The 25,642-nt window shown below is 34.9% G+C and overlaps 1 protein-coding gene across 1 annotated transcript in view; it reads right to left on the bottom strand.

The window, feature by feature from the left end:
• Positions 1 to 25,642, bottom strand: part of LOC129230170 (sodium channel protein 60E-like) — a 205,024-nt gene that overhangs the window by 116,829 nt on the left and 62,553 nt on the right. The window contains exons 4-5 of the mRNA XM_054864572.1: positions 15,758 to 15,886; positions 5,201 to 5,307 (exon numbers count right to left, since the gene is read on the bottom strand). Of these exons, the coding sequence (XP_054720547.1) occupies positions 5,201 to 5,307; positions 15,758 to 15,886 (236 nt within the window). The remainder of the gene's footprint in view (positions 1 to 5,200; positions 5,308 to 15,757; positions 15,887 to 25,642) is intronic.

The following is a 25,642-nucleotide window of genomic DNA, read 5'->3' as shown; positions in this document are numbered from 1 at the left end:
CAAGCCCCCCCACCACGACAAGGTAAACGGACACGGGGGGGGCAAATTTTTAGATTTTTATCTCTTTTATTTTTTTTTTTTTTTCAATTTATGAGACTGATTTTTAAAAAAACCCTCTTTTTTGATGGATGCTTGAACATAAAATGGACGATAACTCAGCACCAAATATAGATAGAAAGATTTTGTAAAAAGCATTTTAAAGTACATTAGTTGCTGTTGAATATGATATGCAACATGACTAATTTTATAAAAATTTTCATTTAAAAAAATTAAATTTAAATTTGAAAGTTAAAATTTCTCAGAAAACGTATAATAAATTAAAAAAAAATATTCTCGAAAAATATTGTGTATGTGTGATTTTCAAAATTTTTGCCAAAACAACATTTGAAAAGTTTCAAACATAAATATCATCAACTGTTTTATTTTTTTCTGGAAACGTTCCTTGTAATACTTTATTTTTAAGGATTCAATCGTATTTGAGCTTAATTTTTTATACGGATATTTTAATATAAAAGTAAAATTTTCACCTTCAATGTCATGAATGACAACGTGACAATATTTCTATGTAGTACTTAAGTTTTTAATTTTACAAAAATCATACATTTTATGAATAAAGTTGTCCCTTCACTATATCCCATTAAAAAAAAAAAGAAAATGTTTTTAATAAAAATACACAATATTCATCGTCATGAGTGTTACCAAGTATCATATTTTTACTGCCTGTCGTAATTATAAATGAATTGGAAAAAATATTTTAAACTAATATTGTTATGAAGGCTTTTAAGTAAGCTAAAAATGTTAATTGAATTATTATAAGTTTCTTTTGTTTTTTAAATTGTATTCTAGAATTTGTTTACTTGGTAAAACTCATAATATACGGTAACACTCACGACCCATATGGTTCGACTTTGTTAAGATGTGAAAAAAGCATGTATAACAATATCAATTGGGAAATGTAGAACGATGATAAACTCAGTTGCCTTTAATTATAAGTTGGGGATTGGACAAAATACTTATAATTTAATCGAATTCTATACATGAAGTGACATCCTCCATTAATCGAAACAACTAGCCAGTTTCACATGTTGCTCTTCTAAAGCAGCAACCTTAAGCATTCCATATACAGCATCATACTTTTGACTGAATCCAACATACCTGTGCTTTATTTGGATAACTCTAAAAACTTTAATCAGCACATAAGCTCCAAGGTGAAGCTTAAAATTTAAAAAGCTTTAAATTCTTTCATCTGGTTATGGAAATAATTATTCAACAGTTCCATGTTCCAGTTTGTAAACAGTTCCATGAAATATTTCAACTTTCTACACAGTCACAGAAAACATTAACTTTTTCTATCCTTTGTTCTACATATTTCTTCCTTTACCTTGCTCCACTTTCTCCCGGTTCTACTATTGTCCAGATCTTTAACTTACACTGTAATTGTATTATGAATACAACTTCTACAATTATTGAACATAAAATTAAAGTTTTTTTTTTATCACAAACTAAATTGGATGTCAATACATGCAGGTTTGCAGTAAACAGAACTTTCATATTGTGTAGTTTGCAAGCCATGATTCTAAATTTTCATTTTGTACACACCTACAAGTGTATGTCCCTATCATCATCAGTTTGCTTCAGAACAAAAAAAAAGTTCATGTCCGCTCGTTTCAAGCATAGTCATATTTAAGAACTACTTACTTGACCATCACTACTAAGAAAACCCCATATTTAACTAATTAAAATCTGAAAAACATCATTATTTCTTAAGTCAAGTTTTTATTAAAAAATTCATAAAAATATGATCCCATTGAGATCTTAACTTGAAATTTTGCACGAACAAAGATAAAATACACAAAAATTTTTGAGAATTAAAAAAAAAAAAAATCATTATACGTTTTCTGAGTTATTGAAATTTAATTTTTTAAAAATGAAAATTTTTATAAAATTAGTCATGTTGCATACCGTATTAAACAGCACTTAATGTACTTTAAAATGCTTTTAAGTCTCATAAATAAAAAAATAGATAAAAATGATAAAAATATAAAAATTTGGACTTCTGATTACCTCAAAGAGTACAATGGACGAGCCAAATTTCAAAGAAATACAGAAATGTGAAAGAAAAAACTTTGGACCACTTGACATGGAATGATTTTATTACATTTAGGAACGTTCAAATGATGTTACACTCTAAGGGGGGGGGGGGAGTTTGTGAAATCGTGGCAGTTTGCGACAAGTAACTGACACTTTTTTTGTCTAACAATATGCTTATAAAGAACCTCGTGATATGTGATGAGAGGAGAGGGTAAGGTGAGGTGTGACACTTTGTCAAAGGCGGAGGGAGGTGAAATTTGTAGAAAAACAGTGTGACATCATTTATGGCCTGCTCCCATTGGAAAGAGGGGGTCCTTCCGATTCGTGCTCAAATTTTACCAATGACCCTCTCCAAAGCCAGAAGCTGGATTCACCCCCCTGGTGTTGTCCTAATGGTTGATTCATTGATTCATTTCACATCCGCTGCGACAGTGACAAAAAATGCGTCGATCATTAGACTTTCGGAGTGTTGCATCTCCCCCCATTACGGAATAGAGGGCGCTGTTAGAGCGCGGGAAGAATGTACTTCCACTTCAACTTTTGGTCATCCATTCTTGTACTTTCTGTTGTCCTCGTGTTCTTGTGTGTGCCGTCGTTCTTGTGATGTGTGTAATAAAAGCCTTTACAAAATAATGCTTGGGTCCTCTTTCCATTAAATTAAACTTGACCCTGCTCGTGTTCCAACACGGAGTAAGTCAGTGGTTCTACATAATTTGGTCAGTACACTCTCGTGTTGACTCATTGAAAATGTTAATTTCAATAATAAAAATTGCTTTCTAACAGATGTCGTGACTTATTGGTCGCGCTATGTCGTCACTTAAGAAAAAAATATATTAATTTTACTAACATCTAACTTTATAATAATTAGTATTCATTTCTGTTTTTGGCAACGATTAAAAAGCTTGGAGCTACGGCAACCACCAACGACTAAGTACAATGAAAAACTAATGGATAAAAAAAAATAATAATTTCTTAAAAGTAGAGAAATATTTGTAAAAAATAAGACGGAAGGAAGGAAGAAAACACACTACTAAAACTTCAAATCAAAAACAGTCTCCAATATGAAAAGTGATGTAATCAAAATGAATAAGCGCAATGGATTTGCTATGATGATACAGTATAATAAATTTCTATTCCCTTGTAATTTGACTTTTACATTAGCCCGATTCATCTGCTCAACACGCGATTGTAATGACCCACATTTGAGAGCTTAATTTTAGAGCACGATCACTAAGTGGAGGGAAAGGGCAAAACATAAAAAGATCGAAATCCATGATAAATGACTCGTGAATCAGCAGCCAGAGGTCGCTGTGTGGTATCATGAGCTAATAGATTGAAGGAGGTACTGAACATCGGCAAATATGGAAGAAAAAGAAGCGATTTTTGAGAAGCCCCAATTTGTCACTTCGTGTCATGTGATACTAATTTGCACGCTTTTATAGCAATGTGTTCATTTTATTCATCAAATAAGAAGTGAGATAAATGAATTTTTGGATTAGCTGCTAGTGATATGTCGTTTATGAATGGACGAGTCTTAAAGACCGATTCCTTAAAATGAACAGTAGAGTACGATCGCCTAAAAAGTGAATGATTGTACTTTTGAATGATAATAGTTATTATACATAGTACTCTCTGTCTCATTTAATTTCTTAATTATTTTTTTAAAATGTCTTTTGGTATTGCAAACACTTAACATATTCAGATCCCCCACCCCCCCCCCCATTTAAAATGTTCTATATAAAATTATTCGGCGTTTTTTTTTATTTAATTTTTTTAAAAGATCAATTTCGTAAATTTTGTGACGCGACGTCAATTTTATTAAATAAAGTTTACTCATTTACTTTTGCATCATGCAGGAATCGAACCTGCGACTTCTGGAATAAAGGAAAGGTCTCTGACCGTCCCTATTACCGAGAAAAAAACCCTTACAAAATGAACTATAACTGCTTGGTACATAAACTACTGCTTTATACACACTTAAATAAAATATGTTACATATATCATTACATTTCTATTGGTATATTTTCTAATTGTTAGGTAGGCAGTTCTAGTTGATTTTCTTTAAAAGAATGTAACGAAACGAATGAAACATTTTTAGTGTACGTCAGTAACTTTCGCAGAAATATCACCTGTAACTTTTTAAATGAACGAGTTTAGTGTACAGGTCAAAACATTGAACGATCCTGTGATGGAAGGATCGTTAAAAAGAATGACATTACCTATCTCTTGCTGGTAGGAAAATAAATTTGCTTTTATTTGCTTTTCTCTCCCTTTATCAAACTAAATACTGTCGTGTTTTAAAATAATATATATATATATATATATATATATATATAAAAAACATGAGATACATTATAAGAATATTTTAAATGTAAAGAAATTGAAAGAAAAATGAAAGAAACACTAAAGTGTACTGAAATGCATTTAACTGCAGTTTTGCCTAGCATGTGCAAGTCATTTCTTTTTGAAAGGTCTGCGTTTTGATTGTTGCTTCGTTTTGAAGGTTTACTCGAAAACTCTTTCGTTCTTTATTTTATAGGTACGTTTTCGTTTTCAATTTTCCTCCAAGACTCTCGGGGAGGGTAGTAAATTATTGGGACCTTCCCTCTTGCTAAAAAAGAAAGGGCCTTGTGAACTTAGGGAACGGTCCTTCCACTTGAGAAAGTATCGGTTCCAAGTTCACTTTTTTCATTTTGGTGTTGTTTCCGTGTTCTTGCTTTTTGCAATTTTCAACTTATTTTGATTGTTTATTAATGAATATATATATATAGGGGGGAGGGGTACATATCGCTGTTCCGGTGGAACATTAACGTAACTTATAACTCGAATATTTATTTATCTCGAAGTTTTCATTCGGTCCCAAGCTCTTGAGAAGGCTGTGTGAACTTCCCATAACTCGAAGGTTTAGTCGGTCCTTCGAAACTTCGAGTTATCGTAAGTTTACTGTATTTTCTCAGAATAGAACATTGAGTAAGGTGGTGCTCAAATCCTGATTTTAAAGTAAATGGAAACTAATTTTTAAAAGTCAAATTTGTAAATTACACATTAAAATCACTAGTTTATGCAGTTTACTGAATGTTCCAGAGGCAGCATATCCTTTAGAAGTTACCTGGAGTAATAGATACAGTTTTTAACGCTCTCAATACTCGAAAAGTACGAAGTCCAGAAAGGTTACCAATAGCGACACCTATGGCTTGCAAGCTCAAAGTGATGTATCTAAAAAAAAACAGTATTTTATTAATATTTTTTTAAAATTAACTCAAGCATTTTACCGTATTTCACAGTGTGAGTACATTACGTCATAGATAGCACAAGTCAGAATAGAATTCACAACACAACGAGAACGACACAGAACCCAGGACACCGGTAGGAATCGAACGCACAACCTCGGCCATACGATGCGAGTTCATCCACCGCTCTTTCACATAGATGAAAATTTATGTTTCAAATCGTGTTTGTGGTTTCAATACCGGAAATCAGAATTGCGTACAATTTTTGTAAAAACTAACTTTGATGACATTGATTTCGTTGTTTTGATTCCAAAAAGGAAACGAGGAAAAAAATATATTACTCCCACTGATAGTCTTCTTGCACCTTTTATGCCATACGATGGTCGAATTTGCACATCGAAGAAGGAAAAAAGAAAGAAAAAAAAAAAAAAAAAAACCTATGTGCAACAATGCAATCAAAGGTTAGCTCCCAGGGCGTACAACAGGTCTTATTACTAGCAGCTTCAAATTTCAAAATCAATCCTTGATTCTCTTCCAGAACTAGATACCACGGAAATAGAAGAGTGAATGTATTTTTTATGATGTATGCATTTTCAATAATAGTTTTTTAAGGAAAAAAAAAGTTTTTTTTTTTTTTTTAATTTTTTGCAGGTACAATATTAGTTCTGGATCCTATATCATCAACCTCCTTAAGCTGACCACTTGTCTAAGTTGGCCACTAAAGTCGTGCTCTGCAGGTGGCCAACTTACTCGGGTTTCACTGTATCAAAAATACCTGCCACGAAACTTCATTTAAAACTATCTTATTTTATGTAAAATTTCATTTTCGCTACGTAGATATCGATATCTACGTATATAGTATCTTCATCAAAAATTTACATTTTGGTAAAGTAGCGAATATTTAAAAAATATTATTATTAATAATTTTACAAATGATAAAAATGATAGCTTCAAACGATAGTTTTACACTTAAAGTTATCAACCAAAATTGAAAATAATTAATCGTGTCAGGTGAAAAAAAAAAAATATATTCAGTGTTTTGGCTTTCCTGAAAAGTGCCTATTTTCACACTTGCATGGTACGCATACCTACATAGTTAAGCATGATTCCTACGATATACTCCGGAGTTGTTTGTGAAATTTGTAGTTTCACGCTTTCCGCTTTAATTTTCTGCAGGTCAAATTCAAGCTGTGGAATTCGTTTAAAGAAAATAGCTTCATTTTTGCTCCAAAAAAATTACAAAAAATCTCTAAATTTACGAACCTTGTCTGAAGAAGATGAAATGATGTGCAAAGTTGAAGGTGTACAATGTACATGGTATATGCGAGCAGTTAAGGATAAAAGGAAATACTTTTGAAATTTAAAGTGAATTTTCTAAATGTATTTAATACCCGTGCCCGTGATTGATTATTTTTACCTTTCTTTCTGGTGTCATCGAATTAGATATCTGACTGAAAACCTACAAAGAATATTCATTGTACTTTCATCGTCGAGGGCGATGGTACAATCTACTGGTTATTATAAGTCTTTCAATTATTGGAGCTAAGTTATATCACTGTATCGATCTCATTCCACTTTGATCTTATTAGCGGTTGATATTATATTAATAATACAGTAAAGTATTTTGCACAATAAAATATAAATAATTAACCATTATTTCTTACAATAAATTAGAAAAACTGCTAAATTACAAGCAATAATCATACAGCATAGTAGCCAGATGAATGAGCAGTGTTAAGTCAAGGACAAGAGTTCGATTGGTTGTAACCAGAAATCAGGCTAGTTTCAGCAAGAAGTTTGGCAACACTAACGCACACTGACGGTGTTTATTTTCAGATTATTAGTTACGAAATTAGATCAGTGAATATTCTAACGGTGTTTTTCGCATTCTTACTCTTCGGGAGTCTATAATTCTGTGGTACGTACTCTGCAATGGTTTTTCATGTAAAGTAATTATTTGATTGACATTTCATTTTACCGGGAAACATGGCTGAAAATACTTCAGCATGTTCAAGGTGTGATCTTACTCTTTATTCAGAAACTGAACTGATGAAGCATATTATTAGGTTCTGCAGAAACGATCCGCATTTTATTGCAACCTGTCAATATTGCGAATACTAATCATATAGTTAAACTGCTTATAAAGACTCAACAACCGGTGCAAAAAGAATAATTCTTTTAGTTACGTCGAAAGCTAACTAGACCAGAAACTCTACTCATCACATGATGAGGACTTAATCCTATCGTTTGTAGGAAACGAAAGCGCACATGAAGGTTTTGGCTTAGCATCGTTTCTTTTATAAGACTAGAAAAAAAAATCAATTTACCACAAAATTGTATAAATTCTGATGTGGAGGAAGTGGACGCACTTTTAAGTCAAATTTTCGATAACCTGAAAATGAAAAGTTCCGCTAAAGATGAAATTTTATATGGCTGCGATTAACAGACTGCCAAAAGTCACTGAATATTACAGACATTTAACTCGGCACACAAACGGAAAAATATTACAGGAGGTATTTCATCATACCCATACCCAGACCCCAGTTTATTAGCAATAAAATTAAAAACGTAATGAAAGAATTCACCTTGTAAAAAATATTTATGTTATGTTCCCTTTTTGGATTATCTACTGCATTACTTAGTGTGTACCTCAAGTTTTCTGCTGGGTAAATCGCTCCTGTAAAAGCAGGGCTGTGGAGTCGGAGTCGGAGTCGGAGTCGAAGAGTCGGAGTCGGATAGATTTTGGGGTAAAGGAGTCGGAGTCGGAGTTGTTCAAAAACATGCCGACTCCGACTACGACTCCAGGCTTCTTATTTTCTTTCCTTTTCACTGATTCTCCTTGCATTTTTTAAAAACTGACTACCAGTTGGTTCGATTACATGTATAAAAAGATAGTAATGAGAAAATAACAGCCGTTATGGCAATCAGCTAGCTTGAGTGCTTAGCGAACTTTCTGTAGCCGTCCCATAGTTTGCTTGCTTTTGAACTTAACTAATAGCAACTGTCAGCAAACGATTTTGTTGCCTAACATTTTCAATTAATCACTTTCAAATAAAAATAGAAATGTAGTGTTTTGTTTGATCTCAGTTATAAAATAGTAAAATAAATGTAACAAATTAGTAAGTCGAGGCCCGTAGCTAAGGTTGAAACGTTTAAGGGTAATCCGCAAATTCAAAAAAGTTATGACGCGAAAGCACGAATCCAAAAGATCCGATGAAATAATCTCATGTTTTTTTTTCTTTATTAAGACTATTTCTATAACCTTGGTTCTCTCTAAAAAGTATGGAACAAAATAAGTGTAAGTGATTTCTTGATTACAACACGCAATAATTGCAGTTAATCTTAAAGTCTTCATATTAAGATTAATTTTAAAGCAGCCAGTAAAATTTAAATTAAAAATTTAGCGAAGAAGAAATATAGGTATAGTAAAAGCTATTCGTACAAATTTGTATACCGCCGCATTTTGTGTAAAATTAGCTCCTGATGTATATGTGCACTATTTTCGTTGAAATTTTATTGATGAAATATAATTTAAAATACATTCGCGAAAATTTTCAGAATTAAAATATTTATATTTTTTTATAAACTCTGAAATTAACTTTTGGTGTTATCTACCAGATGGGTGTCACAAGGGGCAACCACTCCCTCTCAAGAACTTGGATTTAGAAAAAAAGCTTTTTTTCTCTCATGTTACAGCTTTCAAAAATTGAAAGCACAAGATTTGATCAATATCAATTTGTTAAACATTAAAGGGGGGCAAATTACAGATAATAATTTTCAAATTTTTTAAAAGGGATTTTTAAAACATCTCACTTTTTAACTCGTAACTATTGGAAAATTTGATTTTTAAATTGAATTTCTAACGTTATTCTAACGCGTCTTAGGTTTACAATAAAAAACAAAATACGAAATTTTCATAAAAAGGAATTAATATTTAAATCTCTGTTTAGAGGTTTCCCCCTTCCCCTGAAGGGAGAGAGGGAGTTGAAAAAAAAATACAATTAAAAAAATAAAATAAATCCGGAGTCGGAGTCGGAGTTGGAGTCGGAGTCGGGCGTTTCAAAATTCAGGAGTCGGAGTCGGGGTCGGAGTCGGCCATTTTCCTTCCGACTCCGCAGCCCTGTGTAAAAGCTAAGATGAAACAATGCGAGTGTGGTGTGATGGCACGTACTGTATACGAAATAGGTTGTTAGAAAACCATTCGCTAATAATTTCAAACATTCATAATATTGAAACAGTGAATCCTATCGGAATGGGTACAAAAATACATAAATTAACCATTGTCAGTTTTGAATAAGAAAACACCCCTCGGCAGTTTCATCTTTGTTTGCACGTAAAACAGTTGATCGCTTTGTGTAAAAGATCTTTTTTGAAAAACAACAGTTTGAACAATCTTCTTCTTGATTTTATCGAGGGGATGAACCTTCTACGAAATAGACAAATTTTCAAAATTGATGGCAACGAGTATGTTTTTTAAAGGTATGCTTTTGAGAACACCTGTTGATACAAAAGCAGTAAATAAGTTATGGGGTTCAAAGAGGGACTAAAAAATGCTGGGCTAAAAAATGCATTGGCTAAAAAATGCTGCAGAACTTGCAGAGCAGATGGACTTGAGTTCTTTGAAAAATATTTCGAGAGTGGTTTCTTTTTCCGAACGACAGAAATACATTTGGAAAGATGTGATGAATTAGCAGAAGCAACTCCCGGAACAAAAAAACCTATTAGTAAATTATAAAGATCAATTATAGATCCACTTGATCTCAAAATTGAAGGCGTTGATTTACATGTGGCCCCCACAACCAAATGCATGTTTTGTTTGAGGGCATCATTCTTGCTGAAATGAAAGCAATGCTATTTGATTTCAATTGTTTTAAGAAATATTTTACGCTTCAATGTTTCGACCATAGGATTACAGTAAAGAATCCAATAAACCACCACCCTTTGATATAAGTTTGGAAGATGAAAAATATAGCTGAAATATAGATGGTTGGTTGGTTTGCGTATTTTTTAATGGCGCAAGAGCCCTTGAGGGCTATACTGCGCCAAACATTTTTTTAGTTTAAAATTTATGCAAATATATAAAGTCATGATATAGTAAAATTGATGGGGGAGAAAGGTATAAACATCAGTAATTTATGAAATATAGATGAGAAGTCTCTGTTGTACCTCTGTAGTAAAAGCCTCTGTTGTACTTAATAGTACTTCACCTTTCATTCCTTCAAAAAAAGTTCCCAGTAAAAATGGAATTATTATAAATTTTATTCTTTAAATAAAAATTACCCATTTAAGTACGAAAGGTCGGTATACGACTCAATTTCAGACTATTAAGGCTTCAACATATTATGTCAGTCATAATACATATCTATGGCACAGGCAACTATTAAATGAAATGCGTAAAACATTTTTTTAGGACTACAGAATTATCATCTGCCCTCTGAAATGGCATAACCAGAAGTTCCAAATAATTAAAACTTTCACGGTTCTCGTTTTCTTTTAAATATACTTTTTTACTCTGTATCAGTATACTAGTTTTAAACACAGTAATAACCTTTAACATAAATTGAGATACAAAATATTTTCTCCTATCAAATTTAAGTATATGGAAATGAGATATTCTGTAACTATATTGAATTTATAAGTATATTAAACTGCTATACCCTGTTTTGGAGTATTTTGATTCTAAAAATGCCAATGAAAGTTTATCTGAACGTGACCTTATCCAAAGTAGGTCTGTAAAGAGAATAAATGAGTTTGAATCAAACATGTACATTTCACCGTTATGCATATGAATACTGGGGACCATCAAGACAATGCCAACATCCTGATCACAAAATGGATAAGTTTTGGAAGATAAAGAAATCAACAGATCTGTTTCGTGGGAAATTTACAAAGAAATAAACAGTTCAGGTTTTAAGTTTTAAATAGATGGTGTACTTTGTACAATGCACAGAAACGATGTTGAAGGAAAATGTGCAGAATAAAATTGACTGCTGAAAGAACCGAAAGTACATCCGGCGATTCAACGGATACAAGTTCATCGTATGATCCTCCTCCTGCAGCTTTGATCTTGATTAGAAAATGGCAGCTAAAGCGTCTTTAAGCAATTTGATAGACCCTGCTGCACCAAGAGTAAGCCCTATCAAATGTCAAATTCAATCTTCTGCAAATGAATTAAGTTCCAATACAACTCATGCTGCAAAAAGAAAATACAAGCAAGAAAAAAAGGGCTTTAAAAAATGCTTTTTTAAGTTTTTAGCTCCAACACAAGGACAAGAATTGCGAACTCAGATTTCCTCATCTTCCTTAGATGAAGATGAAATTCCTAATAAGGTGAGAGATGCCTGCTGATGATGTCAAGATGAAAAATAAAAAATCTTGGTTTTTTAAGTTATTATTGAGCAATTCTGTGTTGAATAACTTTTAGTAAAGTATATAGTTGCAGAAGACAAGCGCTATATACTGCCGTGTGCAGGTAAAGGGCAGTAACTGCAAAGTTTTCATTTTTTTGCATTTTTGTCATCTATTATACGTTATACAGTGCTGTGCAAATTAGTTGGGACAAGGACTTTGGATCCTTGTTACTGCAACTTGCAAGTCTCAACCTGCCCAAAACTGTCTTCTACTTGTCTGAACTTTTCTCTTATGTATTGAGTACGACCAATTCGTCAGTTGGACATTGATTAATAAAGCTTGGTTGTGTTCACATGTGTTTCTTCTTTCTCTGCGAATTGCAGGACTTTAAAGCGATTTTCAGTATTTTTTTATTTTTCAGTTATAATGGATATTACCCCACGCAAAAGAGCAAAAATAATCGCACTTAGTGAAAACACCTCTTTCACAGTTAGGAAGATAGCAGAGGCTGTTGGGGTTGGAAAATCAAGTGTTTCACGGATTATAAAACTCAATGAAACAACGGGGTCAGTGGAGGCATCCAGGAAAGGGCGCTGCGGACGGAAGCGTAAGACCACACCAAGAGATGATGCTCTGATCCACAGAATGAGTGTCATGGACCCTAAAAAGACCAGTGGCGATATTACAAGAGCCATCGCTGACCATGGCGTGGAGGTAGATGAGTCTACAGTTCGTCGCCGCCTTCTTGAGCGTGGTCGTCGTGCGCGACGCCCAATCAAAAAACAGCTCCTGACAAGTGAAATGAAGAAAAAAAGATTCAAGTGGGCACAAAAACATAAAGATTGGACTGTGGAACAGTGGAAAAAAGTTATTTTTTCTGACGAGACTCACTTCGAAGTGCATGGATACAGAGCAAGTGTCGTTCGTCGCACAACTGGAGAGCCTCTTCGACCAGGACACATCCAGCAAGCCCCCAAGCACCCCCCAAAAGTGATGTTTTGGGGCTGTTTCACTGCCTCAGGGCCAGAAACCCTTCATCCCATCGAAGGGATGATGAATAGTGAGAAATACATCAAAGTATTACAAGAAAAACTCATCCCAACACTGCGGAGGAGGTTCCCGGAAGGCGACTGTGTGTTTCAGCAGGACCTGGCACCCTGTCACAATTCCAAGCTGACCAAAAGCTTTTTCGCTTCAGAAAAGTTGTCATTGCTTGAGTGGCCGGGCAACTCACCAGATCTGAACCCAATAGAAAACTTATGGGCGATATGCAAAGCAAGAATGAGGAGAATGGATTGTACAACCAAAGTGAAGTTAATAGAGAGTGTGATTAAAGTGTGGTTTCGCGATCCAGAAGTAAAAGAAATGTGTGAAAGACTAGTCAGTTCGATGTCAAAGAGAGTAAGAGCCGTGATTAAAGCAAAAGGTGGACATATCAATCATTAATGTATAGATAATAAATAAATAAACAGCTTTATGAATAATTTTTAAATTTTCCTGCTTGTCCCAATTAATTTGCACAGCACTGTATTTATTGTACAAGCTCGCTTATTTGGTTTCCGCTGAAAAAAGGCGCGAAAAAGACTTCTAATTCCAACATTACCCTATTGTTAGTATTGAATCCAAAACGAGTTTCTTCAAATATCTCGAAAACTCTTTTCTGCAGATACTGCCGTTTACCTGCACACGGCAGTATAAACCAAAACAGTGGAGTTCTAGTTATGGAGTTGGTAGTCAACCTAAAGAAAATTCTAAGACCAAATTTAAAATCGATTTATGAAAGGCAGAACATTTAGAGGAGTTTTTGTTTTTTTCCTTCAACTATTCAAGATGTAGCATACGGAACGTGCAATTTAAAATTCAACTCAAAACAAAAACAGTTGACTCCACATTAGATATTAACCGCAATATGCAGTCGTACTATTGCTGTTTACTTTGAATTTTGTCAAAAAATTCATCATTAGCCTCTTCATTCTACAAGTTTGAAAAATTTTAGAAGTCATCAAACCAAGTCAGCGTCACTGCTTAGCTTGTCTAGATAATAGTGTTGCAACAGGCTTGGAGGGATTTCAAACATTAAAGAACATCACAAAGAATATTCCGCCGGTTGGTTGGTTGGTTAGATTGGGTTTTTAATATATACAGTAGTATAGCATTAAAAGGCTATAATGCGCCAAACGATTGTTTTTATTCGATTAAGATGCCAGAGAAGAAAAAAAGGACACAAAACTTCTAGAATTTTGAAAACCACATAAACGAAGTTTCAAATTTTGAGTGCTAAAAGAGTAGTTAAGAGAAATAGTTTTGAGTAAAATAAAACATTTATAACAGCACAAAGACGAGACAAGGACAAAAAAACGAACACTGAATTACAGACGAAAATCCAATCTCTTGAAGGAAGGGGAACAATTTAGAACCAGGTATGTCCTCTAGCAGTTTCTTCAAAGATGGATGGAGCCGAGTGAAAAATTTGAAGCTTGTATGATTAAAATTTGGACAATCGAACAGGGTATGCAACCACTGTCCGATTGACATTACATGTGTTGCACATTGGAGCTGGTTAGCGGGAAGAGAGATGTCTATGCGTAAATCCGGTACGACCAATCCGAAGGCGGGCTATTACAACTTGTTCTCTTCCTGGTGATTTTTGATGATTTGAAACCTTTTATCGCTTCAACAATTTTCAGAAACTACCAGAAAAAGCTATGGGCTTTTATTTCTCAGGTTGGTTAGAGGGGAAGGAGTATTGGATTTAGGATTAGGAGCCTATGTCCAGAATTTTGGTATAGATGGTTCACAACATATCCTATTGAGAAGGTGTAGAATATATTCTAATTTGATTTGTTTACATTTTTCAACAAAATATTGTGGATTTTCTCTAGTCCTTGTGGTGCGTCATTTTTTTTTTTTTTTTTGTAATACATTAGTTAGTCCTTAAAGTAAAATTTGAGTTACATAGTTGAGAGGTCTTTGATTGAGAACTTAACGTACTTAGTTCTTTACGTGATTTTCAAGAGAGAAATTTTGAACGATAATTATCTGTCCTGGAGATATCTCCCACATGAGTCTCCAAGAACCTTCTAGATTTTATGCTGAGAAGGTTACCAGAAGTTACAGACCGCAGAGGCAGTTGCAGTTTAGGGTCGCCCCATCCCCAGGGTTTCAACATTATTGTCGAATCTAATACAGTAGTTATTATACATGCAAGAACTTTTTAACCCCCCCCCCCCTTCCAGAAGTACTATTCTAGCCGCGCTACTTGCGTACAGGCAATTACGCTTTTAGCTAAGTTTTCAGCAAAATACCAGGAATTTGCATTTTTTTTTCCTAGTTGGTGGTAGAAATAGAGAATTTTAAGAAAACTATATGTGGTGATTTGATCGGTTAATTTAGACCCTGAAATAAATGTTGTGACGGTCCCTGAATCGATTTCCGCTAGTATCTTTTGTTCCGTTTGTCGGAATGTAATGAAATGCATTATCGTAGCTACTCATGAACTTAAAAAATCATTTCTGCAGTAAAAAAAAAAATGGGTTCCAATTAAAAATTTCAGACTACGTTCATTTTACTTTGTACATGGTTGGTTCCTTATCAAAATTTCATCTAGCAGTTTCAAACAAGATTTTAATTTACGTTGGATGACATCTTCCTTTCTTTCCCAGCACCAACAGTAGCCAAATAATTGTGTTTCGGATTTTTTTTCATCACTGTACTGAATAAGTGTCATCACACGTAAACATTTTTGGGATTAAAAAAAAAAAAAAACCTAGTTAACATTTTTTGAGCTTTTTTACCCAAATGATTATATTAATATATGATAGATTAATTAATTTCATGTTACACCTAATTATTACTATTTTCTAAATCATGTTAGTTGTAAGAACACAAACAAAAGATCGCTCATATTCAGTGCAGTTACCCTGTAACATTCACTACAGTCAAAAGATGTATTATCTCAATGTTCTACAGACATTTTAAATTCCGGTTCTTAGAGCATGATACGATTACTTTACAGTAATGGGATGTATCCGATTGCTTTAAATAAGTTCTTGTTCATAAAAAGTAATACTAAAATATTTGCTTACCCAGAGAGGACAACTAGAAAGTCGAGCCAGTTCCATGGATTTCTTAGGTATGTATATTTATGTAGAATGAATCCTTTTGCTATGATCTTGATAACCATTTCAACTGTATAGATAATGAGGAATACATATCTAGCAAGAACACACAAAAAGTATGAATCCATTGAACATTTGTAAAATGGTCTTTTTATATCATTGAAACGGTCTTAAATAGTCTAATGGTACATTCACACTTATCGAATTAACAACGAAACAGTTTTCTCGCAACAGACTGTTTCTACGGAAATGAAACAAACATTGATGATTAGGCCTATCTGTTCTAAATAACATCATAGCACAATCAACAAATCGCGATCTGGGTATTTGATTTAATGAAAAAAGCTAATGATTCCGCAACTGGTAGTGCGTGTTAAATCTATGAAAATCCTGTGCAGGAATCCCAAGCCTAACTTTCAGTCGCAGTTGCAAATAGTGTGAATCCACCACCTTTCATAATCGCAAGAAGAAGTGCAAGAAATGGAAGGACAAAAATCGCAAAACTTCTGCGTATGATTGAAATTTATCAATATTATGAGAAAATTGTCGATAATATTTAAAAATACACGTATACCTCGTGAATTGCCTCGCAGAGCTGTGAAAACGAATCTGTACTAACAAAGTCTGTTTCTTCTAATAAGCTTAAACACAGGAGTTTAGTGCTACTTAGTTGTAATACGAAGCCGAGCCATTACAACTTGTTCTCTTCTGTTGGTCTAGGATGGCCTAAAACATTTCATCAAATGCTGAATGGAGTTGCTATTTATTTTGAGGTTCTCCCTTCCAATCCATCGAAGATTAGATGATGTGCGGAATCAGGTGCATTGTTTTTTTTTTTTGAAATTTTTCTAATTCATGGAGAACAGAAATCGTAACACCTCTTCCTGATAACGTCGGAACTCCAGGCTTGACGTTGCAGAGTGCAGCACATAAAATCGCTTCATTCGATAATCTCAGACCGCCCACATTCTAACGTTCGTTGCCTTTCCCCATTTCCATCACTCATCTTTTCAGCAGTACAAATGTCCCCTCTTGAAAAAAAAAAAAAAAAAAGTCTAGTTTTTATTGTACAACTCTACCATTGACCGTAAGTCGCAAATTAAAGATGCACAACATGTTACTAAATTATATTATCTACATGCAGAACTCTAACATAATTTGGTTTTCTTACATGCACCACTGGAGATACAATTTCAGAAATTAAAAAGAAACCTTCATGTTTATTCAGTATTTCAAGCGCTCCGATTTAACAGCTGGGTTATACCAAAACATCATATCCCCCACCTTAAATTGCCTATTTTACGATACTCCTCTCATCTGTTTTCGTTGACCCATGTTGCACATTCTAAATTGCATTTTACTTTTGGTTATGATTCATGAAGTTACCGTAGTAGTACATTAGAGGAATTCATAGTATCTGAAAAAGAAACAAGGGCTCCCCCCCCTCTATAAATTCACGAGAAAGATATAAATCTGATCAAACACCAACTACGCGGTCACGTCAACTTGTGTGATGTCGTTCTATTTCCAAGAGAGCAAAGGGCAGTCTGACATCCCAGTCATTATGTTCCGAATTCATTATATGTGAAAGTGTATTACTCAACGCTTTATGGTACCTTTTCCAGCATCAAATTTCTTCGCGATCTCCGTGCCAAAGTATCTGATTTTTTAATGTCAAATTTTCAGTTATTTCATTGCGCTTCTTAGCAGATTTAACCCCTGTCTGACACCTATATTCTTGGCGTACCATAACGCCTAATGAACTGCATAAAAATCTCAGGGACTACATCATTACCAATAGTAGAGATAGGGAAAGCATCCACTCATCTTGTAAAAGTAATAATATACGAGGGGGGACCCAAAAGTAACCGGATTTTTGTTCTAAAATATTTATTTTTTAGTTTATTCACAAAATTTTTTTAGTCTCCTTCAAGGTATTCCCCCTTAGATGCAATACACTTGTTAATTATTTTTTTCCACTGTTAGAAGCTCCTCTGGAACTCTTTAACTTTGACCATGTCCAGTGCCCGCTGCGAAGCAGTTTTTATAGCCTCTACATCATCAAAACGCTTCACTTTCAGATTTTTTTTCATCCTTGGGGACAGAAAAATATCACAGGGGGCTAGGTCTGTCGAATACGGAGGTCGTTGAACGACTGGCCACCCCTGAGAGGCCAAGTAGCGGTTAATAGTGAAGGCTGTGTGTATGGGAGCGTTATCATGGTGTAGGAAAAATTCTGATCGCCCGCGCGAGATCCAACTCACTCTTGTTTCTTCTACAGTTTTGTCAGTTGTAAAACGACGACTCTCGTTGATTTTTTCAAGGTTTCATCATTTCAAACCGTTGAAGGGCGCTCCGAGCGAGCATGATCTTCAACAATCGTGCTACCACGTTTAAAGAGCCCAAACCACCCGAAAACTTGTGTTCGGCTCATAGAATCGTTGTTGAAAGCTTGTTGAAGCATTTGGTAAGCTATTCCGTAGCCGACTTTTCAAGCAGGAAGCAAAATTTCAAGCTTACAGTTTGTTCTTTGAAATTTGCCATAATGAGTTCGCAGGCGGAAAGCAACAACACCTGAAAAAACCAACACTACGCTCCAACGTTATCAACTAAACTGACGCCACTTGCACAGCTGGTTTGTGAAGGTCTCTACTTGAGCCATCTTGCTGGAGAACACTCTACTACATCTAGGATTGGCATCGCACCATTAGTTAGGTTTCTTTTGGGACCCCCCTCATACCTATTCCCCTTTCAGTGACAGGCAATGGGTTGACTATATCGAACGCCACCTTCGGTACAGGGGTTCTTGGTAAGAGGGCAAAATACCTTGGGAAATGTGGATGTGTTCTTCGTTCCATACAACTTTGACAAAACTTTACCCAGTTTACAACTTATGCCCGTATTTTCGCCAACATGCTCCTAATTTTAAAACATGTTTTCTTTATACCGAGGTAATACGCATGGGGATTATCATGATACATGTTATACTTTTTGAACCAACGGAAAAATATATTTAATACCATATTCATTTTTATTGCGATACTTATCCTGACATACCGAAACGACAATACTTTCAAAACAGAATTTCGATTCGGAAATTACTTTGAGGTGATTGAGGAAGACTGCTGCGATTAGAGACGATGTCTGTAACCTTCGTCCTATGTTTATCAAACCAGCAGGTGCTGCAACACTGTCATGTTTCGAAGCACTAAAAGTCAGTGCTGCATTACCATCCACAGTAACGCCATCACGTCCCCGGGAGGTACACTAAAAAAGATAACGGGAACACCGGCAGCTCAGAGAGCCCAAGATGGGTTTGATACAATGGCAGTGAACTATTTTAAAAATAAACTTCAAGAAACTAATGATGGACGATCAATTTTAGACTGTGTAAAAAGTATTGACATAGATTAAAAACAATACATCCTAGACGATTCAAAATTGCGTCCCCCAAGAAGGTTGGTTTGTGAAAAAAAGAACATTTGATGTTATGTATGAGCTGAAAGTTCTGAAAAATCTATGCTTTTCCCTAACGTATTTCGAGTTTTCTGGTAAATTTAACAACATTGATACAAACCGCATCTCATGCATTGATATCCCAGTTTGTCAAACGCTTCCATTTGAAAAAATATTATTCGCCAAAACCTACAACTACAAAAAACTCTACTCCAAAAGAAAAATCGTCAAATGTTACAGATAAACATTTATAGTACGTTCATCGACATCTGATTTAGATTTGCAATTTATCAAAGCACAATTTTCTATTTCATAATTTTTAACTCTGGCAACTACAGTTATACCTGACCCCATTGCAGATGAGCCAACTATTAAACCCGAGTTAATAAAACCAGCTCAAATTCCCAAGATTATTGTGTATAACAGGAGAACTTTGATACACCCTCTGAAATTAATATTTTGGATGAAAATGATATTAGTACTAATCCCAGCCAATGTTAATTGTATATTTTGTAATTATAAGATCATAGAAGATTAAGAAGATGAACATCATACGGAGTTAATTAATAAAATCGTTCCCGTTGAAAAATTAATTTTCACAACATTTGTCTTAAAAATTTCTTATACATCATCGTCAAATTAAAAAACCAACAGTCGTTGGCATGATCTACGTCGATAAAAACTTAATAGTATTCGTATTTAATTGTAACGTAATTACCTTTATACTTGCTAATTGAGTGTAAAAATATTATTTTATTATCATTGAAGAGTTCCATTAGACCACTAGAATTCAATAAATTGAAGCTGCATTGTTATACCATCTAATTACTACAATAGCGCTCATACTCACAGTGACATTTGAACTGTGTCTGGCGAGATGTTTGGCCCATACGATTGGTCTGGTTGGTTGGTTTGATCGGTTTTTTTGTCGCAAGCGATTTGGTAGGCTATACTGCGCCAAACGATAGTTTTTATTCGAAAAAGGTGCCAAAGAAGACAAATTGTTCAGAGAGAACAGGACACAAAATTTCTAAAATTCTGAACATTTTTGCCGAAAAAACCACATGAACGAAAATTCAAATTTTGAGAAACAAGCCAAAATAGTAATTAGAAAAACAATTTGGAGTAAAATAAAAACATTAATAGCAACACAAAGAAGAGACAAAAACCCAATCTCTTAAAGGAAGGGGAAAAAATTAGGATGAGGTGTGTCCCCTAACAGTTCCTTAAAATACGGATGGAATTGATTTAGCCTGACAATGGAGAGAAAGAAAAGATAGAATTAGAAAAAGGGGAGTTCAGCTACAACCCCCTACCAGTGTATGGACAAATGCATGAAATTACGCAAGTGGCCGAACATTTAGTCAGGAGCACGCCTCAGAAGCTCTTGGGAAAGACTGAACGTAGAACCACACCTATACAGTGTTTTGTCTCTCCTCCCCCCCCCCCTATTAACTTTACATCACCTGTTCTTGAGGCGCGGATGTTTCTCGGTAAAGGCGGTTCAGCAAACGATAACAACCGTTCATATGGATGGTTGGTTTGGTTTGGTTTACTTATTTTTAATGGCGCAAGAGCCCTTGAGGGCTATACTGCGCCAAACGATTTTTTAGTTTAAAATTTATACATAAATAAAAAATCAGGGTATGATAAAAGTAAAAATGTTTTGGAGAGAAAGGTATAGACAACAGTAGTTTAAAACAAGTGATAAAAAACCTGTAAACATTAAAAAATTTATTAAAGGGTTTGAAACAATAGGTTGTCAAAGAACCTTCAGTAACAAGAAAAAAGGATAAAATTACATTTTGACGACACGACCACTAAATTAAAAAGGAGAAGCCAATCTCCCGGAGGAAGGAGTATATATTGGGATGGGGTGGGTCCCCCAGTAACTCTTTCAGAGATGGATTAAAATTATTAAAATATTTAAAACGTATTTGGTTAAAATTTGGGCAGTTGCATAAGATATGCAACACTGTCTGGTTGACTTTACATCTAATACAAATCGGAGCTGGTTCACGGCATAAGAGGTATTTATGGGTGAACCTGGTATGGCCGATGCGAAGACGAGTTAACGAAACTTGTTCTCTCCTGGTAAGTTGTAATGATTTGAAACCTTTAGTCGATGGCTGGATCGAATGTAATTTGTTTTGTGTTTCGAGATTCCAGGTCCGTTGCCAATGCGTGTTAAGACATTCAGATATTGCGTTTTTAATGTCAACTAAAGGGACGCTGTCATCAACTAGGATATTTGCGTCTTTCGCAGCTGAATCAGCGGCTTCATTGCCGGCAATGCCTACGTGACCAGGGATCCAGCAAAAGAGTACATGAAAATTATTTTGTGTAAGACTTTGGTATAAATGATAAGACTGAATGACTATGGGATGGCTGTTATTGTTGCAGTGGGTGATTGCTTCCACTGAACTCTTTGAGTCAGTGTATATCACCCACTTTTTGTGAGCGGAATGGGTTATTGATTGTAGAGATATCAATATGGCTTTTATTTCTGCTGTAAAAACAGAGCAAGATGGGTGTGATTGTTCAGCGGTAACTTGACCATTTATTATTGCAGCAAAGCCGACGTGATCGTTTGCTTTTGATCCGTCAGTGAAAATGTCATGATAATCAGAGTATTTGCATTTTGTATCATAAAATATTTGTTGGTAGGCTGTATTGGAGGTAGTCTCTTTAGAGAATTTAGCGAGGTCATTGATGGTAGATGGAACTGCTTCACACCATGGTTCAATCAGTTTTATTGTATTGAGAGTATTAAAATCTGACAGTTGCAAATCTGAAAGCACCCGGCGCATTCGGATCCCGAATGTTGGGGTTGCAGAAGGACGGTGAAGAAATAAGATAACATTAGATGGATTAAAAATATGAAGGTGTAAAGGGTGATCAGTATAAGGTTTTATTTTGAAATAGAAGTTCAATGAAAGTTTGAGGCGTCTATTGTTTAAAGATTGTTCGTGAGCAAGAATATAAAGACTGTTAATAGGTGAGGTTCGGAAAGCTCCTGTGCAGATGCGCAGTGCCTGATTGTGGATTGGATCTAGAACTTTCAGATAGCTTTTTGCCGTGGAGCCATAAATTTGGCATCCATAATCAAGTTTTGAGCGTATTAGAGCCCTGTAGATTCTTAAGAGAGACTCTGTATCAGCACCCCAGGAAGTGTTCGATAAGACTTTAAGGATATTTAATTTTAGTAAACATTTCTTTTTTAACTCTTGTATATGCGGTATAAATTTGACTTTGTTATCAAGTGTAAGACCGAGGAATTTTCCTTGATCTTTTACAGCTATTGGTTGATTGTTAAGGAGAAGTGTTGGATCAGGATGAAGACCTCTTTTACGGCAGAAGTGGATACAGAAAGTTTTTTGAACAGAGAAAGTAAAGCCATTTTCCTCCGCCCATTGTGTTACTTTGTTAATAGCCATTTGAAGTTGTCTTTCAATGATACTCATGCTCGATGAAGAGAAAGAAATTTGAAAGTCATCAACGAACATGGTACCCTTGACAGCGGGAGGCAGTTGTTCGATTAAGTTGTTGATTGCTATTATAAAAAGAGTTACGCTTAGTACACTTCCCTGGGGAACTCCTTCTTCTTGAATGAAGGCATCTGACAAGACAGACTTGACACGTACGCGAAAAGTTCGATCTCTAAGAAAATTAGAGAGAAAGATGGGTAGATTACCTCGTAACCCATACTCGTGCAGGGTTTTAAGGATCCCATATCTCCAAGTACGGTCATATGCTTTTTCAATGTCAAAAAATACGCTCACGAGATGTTTTCGTTTGAGAAATGCTTCTCTTATTGATGTTTCGAGAAGCAATAGGTTGTCTATTGTGCATCTACCACGCCTGAATCCACTTTGATATGGAGATAGCAGATGATGCGACTCCAAAATGTATATCAGCCTGGAGTTGACCATCCGTTCCATTATTTTACATAGGCAGCTAGTGAGAGCTATAGGTCTATAGCTCTCAGGTTTTTCAGACGGTTTATTGGGCTTAAGGATAGGAATTACTGTTGCTTGACACCAGGATTTTGGGAATCTGTGTTCCGAATAAATTCTATTGAAAAGATGCAGAATATGTTCTAAAGAGGACCTGCTTAGATGTTTTAACATACTATTGTGAATTTCATCTGGACCTGGGGATGTGTTTTTTGATTTTTGTAAGGCAGCATTCAGTTCTTGAAGGGTGAATTTTGTGTTGTATTGATTAAAAATGTTTGAATTAAAATCTAGAACTTTTTGTTCTTTGCGTGATTTGATGGTTAAAAATTTTGAGCAATAGTTATTTGCACTGGAGACTTCTGCCAAATAAGTCCCCATGCAGTCAGCCACCTCTTTGTGATCGGATAAAATACGACCGTTATTCTTCAGAATGGGTGCACAAGATATATTATAGTTGCCAACGATTTTTTTTATTTTACCCCATACGGTCTTTGATGGGGTGGACGTCGTGATTGTGCTGACATAGGTCTGCCACGAGTCCCGCTGGCTCTTCCGTCGAATCCTTCGAGCTTCAGCACGAGCTCGTTTAAGTGCCACGAGATTTTGTGTGGTTGGATAACGACGAAACGTATTCCATGCCTTTTTTTGCTTCTTATGAGCCTCCTGACAATAGAGGTTCCACCAAGGCTTAGGAAACTTGATCCTGCCTTTAGTGGTTTTTGGTATGGCAGCGTTAGCTGCGTTTAGGATAATGTCGGTTACTCGCTTTACCGCTACATCGATATCAATATCAGTCACGTCTTCTGATTTAATTTCTGCCAACTGGGTAAATGCTGCCCAATCAGCTCGATCAATGCGAAGTCGAGCTTGCTGATGCTGCTGATGGCCGCAGCGTCCAGTAGAGGTTATCCTGATCGGAAAGTGGCCACTGGAGTAGAGACCACCCTCCACCTGAAAATCCCAACGTCATATGGATGGGTTTCCTCTCTACAATCCAGTCGTCAAGCTATTCCATGTGCAGAAACTGCCAGATCTGTTAACCTATCTATATCAGCAGTCGGAATCCCAGCCAAGTGTAGCGGTATCTTCTATACATATAATGAAATAAGACGTTTGTGTGTGTGTGGTGCGCTTCCCGGGAAAACGGTAAGGCCTAGAAAGATGAAATTTGGTATACAGGTACAGTTTCTGCCGAAGATGTGCACCTCGGGCTTCGATTTTTGATATTTTAATTACAACAAAAGTTATTTAATGTTTTATGGGTTTTTTTTTTTTGCACTTTCTAGTACTTTTTACCTCACAGACCCCGAACCAATCGCACCACAAATATTTTTTGTACTATAGTGTTGGAAATTTAATTTTAAATATGATGAATGAAAAATTTTTTGAAGATAGAGCAATTTTTGTATTTTTTATGAATTTTTGAAAAGACCTTCAATTTGCATTTTTTCCTAGGTTTTATATTTTTCTAATATCATCCTGCGAGAAGTATCAAAGCCTCATTTCTAAAATTTAAGTTGGCAATAGTAAAAACTTTTCGCCCTCTTCAAAAGAAAAAAGTTCTTAAAAATACACGTTTTTTTTTTACAATTTTTTTAATGCTGAATACATCATATCTTTCTACGCATCGGTCGAAAAAAGCGTTCTTCAATCTTTTATGCCTCTGACGTCACTACTTGGATTTCGATTCGATATTTACGACGGAATCTTAATTGCAAACAATGTTAATCTTTTTTTTTTTACTACATAGCTTACTTCTACATTTTATGACGTGATAACCACGTGTTTTTCCCGGCAGCGCTTGCTTTTTTTCTTTCCTTTTTTTTGTTTAATTTAGGGAATGCATTTATTTCATTTTCCATCCCCCCCCCCCCAAGCTGGACGTTTTGCTGTTTCTATATTACATTACATTTCATAGTTGTGCGCATTTAATTCAATAAAAACAGCGAGATTTTGTTTTCTTTGTCACTTACTTTACTTTGTTACTTTTTGCACACTACGGGGAGTTTTGGAGATAACTTTTTTTTGTTCTACTTAAGGGGGTCCGGGACACATTTTGAAATTTTTTTAATTATGTACTTTAGAGTTTTGAAATTTTTTGAACTGATTCATCATTTATTTAATAAGCAAAATCATAACATAAATATGAAAAAAAATTATTTTTTTATTTAAATTTAATTAGTTTTTTTCAAAAAAATGGGGTTGCTTTAAATTGCTATAACTCAAAATATTGTTGGTCCATTTTCAATTTTTTTTCAAAAAAGTATGCACAAATATCTAAGCTTTAATTTTTATTCGGCGATTTTAAAAATATTGATTCAATAAAAAATAAAAAATATTTGAAGAAAAATTTCGAAAAATTCGAAGATACTTTTTTTTAAAAAAATCATAATTTTTGAAGTAAACGTTTTTTTCAAATTCGCCGAATAAAAAATAA

The sequence above is a fragment of the Uloborus diversus genome, chromosome 9, assembly GCF_026930045.1.
Source record: "Uloborus diversus isolate 005 chromosome 9, Udiv.v.3.1, whole genome shotgun sequence".
In the NCBI taxonomy this organism is placed as follows: Eukaryota; Metazoa; Arthropoda; class Arachnida; order Araneae; family Uloboridae; genus Uloborus; species Uloborus diversus.
This window is presented reverse-complemented; position numbering and strand designations above follow the sequence as displayed.